The following is a 6,000-nucleotide window of genomic DNA, read 5'->3' as shown; positions in this document are numbered from 1 at the left end:
CTCCTGCTTGTTTCCATGAGTCTCTCTTGTTCAGATATCGGTAAGTGGACTGGAAGCAGGGCATGAGAGGGATAACGAATCCAGTTGTTTGTGTCGTCCGTTTTCGGTAAAGTACCTGCGTAATTGCTCACCCAATTCACTCAGGTGCTTCCCTGTATCACAATTAACATTGTCCGTAAGCTGGAGTTCATTTGCACACAACAAATCATACAATGATGGAAAGACCTGTGTGTTTGTCCTTGTTAATGCAGACAGAGAAGAGCTCCAACTTCTTAATCACAGCCTGAATTTTGTCCCGCACATTGAATATAGTTGCGGAGAATCCCTGTATACTTAAGAATATGTCTGGTCCTCACTAAACCCAGACCGGCCATGAGAAACTGGTCCTCATTCAAGCGGTCAGACAAGGGGAAAACATCACCCAGACAGGCCAGTCGTGTGAGAAACTGAATCCTCATTCAAGCGGTCAGACAAGGGGAAAACATCACCCAGACAGGCCTTATTATGGTCCTCATTCAAGCGGTCAGACAAGGGGAAAACATCAACCAGATCGGCTTGTTTCGTGAGAAACTGGTCCTCATTGTTCAGAAAGGGGAAAACATCACCCAGACAGGCCAGTCGTGTGAGAAACTGGTCCTCATTCAAGCGGTCAGACAAGGGGAAAACATCACCCAGACAGGCCAGTTGTGAGAAACTGGTCCTCATTCAAGCGGTCAGACAAGGGGAAAACATCACCCAGATCGGCCAGTCGTGTGAGAAACTGGTCCTCATTCACGGTCAGACAAGGGGAAAACATCACCCAGATCACAGTTAACATTGTCAAGGGGAAAACATCACCCAGACAGGCCAGTCTGAGAAACTGGTTCATTTCAGACAAGGGGAAAACATCACCCAGAAATGAGAAACTGGTCCTCAATCAGAGGGGAAAACATCAAGACAGGCCAGTCGTGTGAGAAACTTGTCCTCATTAGCGGTCAGACAGGGGAAAACATCACCCAGATCGGCCAGTCGTGTGAGAAACTGGTCCTCATTCAAGCGGTCAGACAAGGGGAAAACATCACCCAGATCGGCCAGTCGTGTGAGAAACTGGTCCTCATTCAAGCGGTCAGACAAGGGGAAAACATCACCCAGACAGGCCAGTCGTGTGAGAAACTGGTCCTCATTCAAGCGGTCAGACAAGGGGAAAACATCACCCAGACAGGCCAGTCGTGTGAGAAACTGGTCCTCATTCAAGCGGTCAGACAAGGGGAAAACATCACCCAGATCGGCCAGTCGTGTGAGAAACTGGTCCTCATTCAAGCGGTCAGACAAGGGGAAAACATCACCCAGATCGGACAGTCGTGTGAGAAACTGGTCCTCATTCAGCGGTCAGACAAGGGGAAAACATCACCCAGTTCGGCCAGTCGTGTGAGAAACTGGTCCTCATTCAAGCGGTCAGACAAGGGGAAAACATCACCCAGATCGGACCGTGTGAGAAACTGGAGCGGTCAGACAAGGGGAAAACATCACCCAGTTCGGCCAGTCGTGTGAGAAACTGGTCCTCATTCAAGCGGTCAGACAAGGGGAAAACATCACCCAGATCGGCCAGTCGTGTGAGAAACTGGTCCTCATTCAAGCGGTCAGACAAGGGGAAAACATCACCCAGACAGGCCAGTCGTGTGAGAAACTGGTCCTCATTCAAGCGGTCAGACAAGGGGAAAACATCACCCAGACAGGCCAGTCGTGTGAGAAACTGGTCCTCATTCAAGCGGTCAGACAAGGGGAAAACATCACCCAGATCGGCCAGTCGTGTGAGAAACTGGTCCTCATTCAAGCGGTCAGACAAGGGGAAAACATCACCCAGATCGGACAGTCGTGTGAGAAACTGGTCCTCATTCAAGCGGTCAGACAAGGGGAAAACATCACCCAGTTCGGCCAGTCGTGTGAGAAACTGGTCCTCATTCAAGCGGTCAGACAAGGGGAAAACATCACCCAGATCGGCCAGTCGTGTGAGAAACTGGTCCTCATTCAAGCGGTCAGACAAGGGGAAAACATCACCCAGTTCGGCCAGTCGTGTGAGAAACTGGTCCTCATTCAAGTGGTCAGACAAGGGGAAAACATCACCCAGACAGGCCAGTCGTGTGAGAAACTGGTCCTCATTCAAGCGGTCAGACAAGGGGAAAACATCACCCAGATCGGCCAGTCGTGTGAGAAACTGGTCCTCATTCAAGCGGTCAGACAAGGGGAAAACATCACCCAGACAGGCCAGTCGTGTGAGAAACTGGTCCTCATTCAAGTGGTCAGACAAGGGGAAAACATCACCCAGACAGGCCAGTCGTGTGAGAAACTGGTCCTCATTCAAGCGGTCAGACAAGGGGAAAACATCACCCAGACCGGCCAGTCGTGTGAGAAACTGGTCCTCATTCAAGTGGTCAGACAAGGGGAAAACATCACCCAGACAGGCCAGTCGGTCAGACAAGGGGAGAAACTGGTCCTCATTCAAGCGGTCAGACAAGGGGAAAACATCACCCAGATCGGCCAGTCGTGTGAGAAACTGGTCCTCATTCAAGCGTCAGACAAGGGGAGAAACTGGTCCTCATTCAAGCGGTCAGACAAGGGGAAAACATCACCCAGACAGGCCAGTCGTGTGAGAAACTGGTCCTCATTCAAGTGGTCAGACAAGGGGAAAACATCACCCAGACAGGCCAGTCGTGTGAGAAACTGGTCCTCATTCAAGCGCTCAGACAAGTGTTAGTTATGGTCAGTAAAGAAAACTTTAAGCTCGACTTTTAAACGTGTCAATACTTTTCCCAATTTTTTTATATATTTTTTCATGAGAATCTATTATTATATATATTATCTATATCTATCTATCTTATCTACATCTATTTGGCGTACCCCCAATGGCATTGCAATTACTGCTGGGTCAGTTGTACAACCAAATGCATTTGACTGAAATGTGTCTTCCGCATTTAACCCCCAACCCCTCTAAATCGTTTAACCCCCAACCCCTCTGAATCATTAAACCAACCCCCCCGAATCGTTTAACCCAACCCCTCTAAATCGTTTAACCCAACCCCTCTAAATCGTTTAACCCCCAACCCCTCTGAATCATTAAACCAACCCCCGAATCGTTTAACCCAACCCCTCTAAATCGTTTAACCCCCAACCCCTCTGAATCATTAAACCAACCCCCGAATCATTTAACCCAACCCCTCTAAATCGTTTAACCCCAACCCCTCTGAATCATTAAACCAACCCCCGAATCATTTAACCCAACCCCTCTGAATCAGAGAGGTGTGTGTTCATACGATGAAACGTACAGGAAATGGCTGTTTCGTGTTAATGAAATGAAAAGGAGGTAGAAACGTGTGTGTGTGTGTGTGTGTGTGTGTGTGTGTGTGTGTGTGTGTGTGTGTGTGTGTGTGTGTGTGTGTGTGTGTGTGTGTGTGTGTGTGTGTGTGTGTGTGTGTGTGTGTGTGTGTGTGTGTGTGTGTGTGTGTGTGTGTGTGTGTGTGTGTGTGTGTGTGTGTGTGTGTGTGTGTGTGTGTGTGTGTGTGTGTGTGTGTGTGTGTGTGTGTGTGTGTGTGTGTGTGTGTGTGTGTGTGTGTGTGTGTGTGTGTGTGTGTGTGTGTGACTGTGTGTGTGTGTGAGACTGTGTGTGTTTGTGAGTCTGTGTGTGTGTGTGTGTGTGTGTGTGTGTGTGTGTGTGTGTGTGTGTGTGTGTGTGTGTGTGTGTGTGTGTGTGTGTGTGTGTGTGTGTGTGTGTGTGTGTGTGTGTGTGTGTGTGTGTGTGTGTGTGTGTGACTGCGTGTGTGTGTGTGACTGTGTGTGTGTGTGTGTGTGTGTGTGTGTGTGTGTGTGTGTGTGTGTGTGTGTGTGTGTGTGTGTGTGTGTGTGTGTGTGTGTGTGTGTGTGTGTGTGTGACTGCGTGTGTGTGTGTGACTGTGTGTGTGTGTGTGTGTGACTGCGTGTGTGTGTGTGACTGCGTGTGTGTGTGTGACTGCATGTGTGTGACTGCGTGCGTGAGACTGTGTGTGCGTGAGACTGTGTGTGCGTGAGACTGCGTGTGCGTGTGAGACTGCGTGTGCATGTGTGTGTGTGTGACTGTGTGTGTGTGTGACTGTGTGTGTGTGTGTGAGACTGCGTGTGCGTGTGAGATTGTGTGTGCGTGTGTGAGACTGCATGTGTGTATGAGACTGCATGTGTGTGTGAGACTGCGTGTGTGTGTGTGTGACTGCGTGCGTGCAACAGTGTGTGTGTGTGACTGCGTGCGTGCAACAGTGTGTGTGTGTGTCTCACCCCAGTATTGTTCCTCTTGGTATCCAGTAGGGACACAGTGAAGCTAGCAGCCAGGTTAGAGGAGTTGAGGATGTCCCTGAGAGCCACTCGACTCTCCCCCAGGAACCTAGAAACAGAGAGAAGAAACACAGACAGACAGGAGGAGTGGAACAGAGGGAAGGCAGAGCAGTAGAATACAGGATATGAGTCAGACAGTCTGACATTATAGCATTCTGACGTTCTAACAATCTAGCATTCTCACATTCTAGCATTCTAACATTCTCACATCCGAAAAATTCTATCATTCTAACATTCTAACATTCTATCATTCTCACATTCTAGCATTCTAGCATTCTATCATTCTATCATTCTCACATGGCTGACGTAATGTTTCCCATACAGACATCTCCCTGTCTCACCTGTAGTCTAGCATCCTCACATTCTAGCATTCTAACATTCTAACATTCTAGCATTCTCACATGGCTGACGTAATGTTTCCCATACAGACATCTCCCTGTCTCACCTGTAGTCTAGCATCCTCACATTCTAGCATTCTAACATTCTAGCATTCTAACATTCTAGCATTCTAGCATTCTCACATTCTATCATTCTAGCATTCTAACATTCTATCATTCTCACATTCTAGCATTCTATCATTCTCACATGGCTGACGTAATGTTTCCCATACAGACATCTCCCTGTCTCACCTGTAGTCTAGCATCCTCACATTCTAGCATTCTAACATTCTAGCATTCTAACATTCTAGCATTCTAACATTCTCACATCCGAACATTCTAGCATTCTAGCATCCTCACATTCTAGCATTCTAGCATTCTAACATTCTAGCATTCTCACATTCTCACATCCGAACATTCTGGCATTCTAGCATTCTAGCATCCGAACATTCTCACATTCTCACATGGCTGACGTAATGTTTCCCATACAGACATCTCCCTGTCTCACCTGTAGTCTAGCATCCTCACATTCTAGTATTCTCACATCTGAACATTCTAGCATTCTAGCATTCTCACATCCGAACATTCTCACATTCTCACGTGGCTGACGTAATGTCTCCCATACAGACATCTCCCTGTCTCACCTGTAGTCACACAGACACAGCTGAGGACAGTATGGGAAACATTACGTCAGCCATCCGTCTCGACTCTCTCATCTGTAACCACAGTCACCAGCTACTCTGAGAATATAGAACCATAGAGAGGCTCGCTGGAAATCCCAGAGGGCAGCTGTCTATTCAGCTACTCAGTTATTAAATAGCCATGCTAATGCACTAAGACTGTTAGAATGCTAGAAAGTTAGAATGTTGGATTGCTAGAATGTTAGAATGCTAGAATGTTAGAATGCCAGATTGTTAGAATGCTAGAATATTTGAATACTCGAATGTGAGAATGCAAGAATGTGAGAATTCTAGAATGCTAGAATGTGAGAATGCTAGAATGTTGGAATGCTAGAATGCTGGATTGCCAGAATTTTAGCAATGTTAGAATGTTAGCATGCTAGGATGCTATAATGTGAGAATGCAAGAACTCTATAATGTTAAAATGTTCTAATGCTAAAATGTGATTATGCTAGAATGTGTGAATGTTAGAATGCTAGAATGTTAGAATGTTGGAATACTAGAATGTTAGAATACTAGAATGCTCGAATGTTAGCATGCTGGAATGCTAGAATGTTAGCATGCTAGAAAGTTAGAATGTTAGAATGCTAGAATGTTAGAATGCT

General features: G+C 46.9%; 1 protein-coding gene across 1 annotated transcript in view; it reads right to left on the bottom strand.

The window, feature by feature from the left end:
- The window catches only part of dysf (dysferlin, limb girdle muscular dystrophy 2B (autosomal recessive)), a 241,551-nt gene that overhangs the window by 189,499 nt on the left and 46,052 nt on the right, over window positions 1-6,000 (bottom strand). The window contains exon 4 of the mRNA XM_046320433.1: window positions 4,282-4,387. Coding sequence (XP_046176389.1) covers window positions 4,282-4,387 — 106 coding nt within the window. The remainder of the gene's footprint in view (window positions 1-4,281; window positions 4,388-6,000) is intronic.

Source organism: Oncorhynchus gorbuscha, linkage group LG21 (assembly GCF_021184085.1).
Source record: "Oncorhynchus gorbuscha isolate QuinsamMale2020 ecotype Even-year linkage group LG21, OgorEven_v1.0, whole genome shotgun sequence".
NCBI lineage: Eukaryota > Metazoa > Chordata > Actinopteri > Salmoniformes > Salmonidae > Oncorhynchus > Oncorhynchus gorbuscha.
This window is presented reverse-complemented; position numbering and strand designations above follow the sequence as displayed.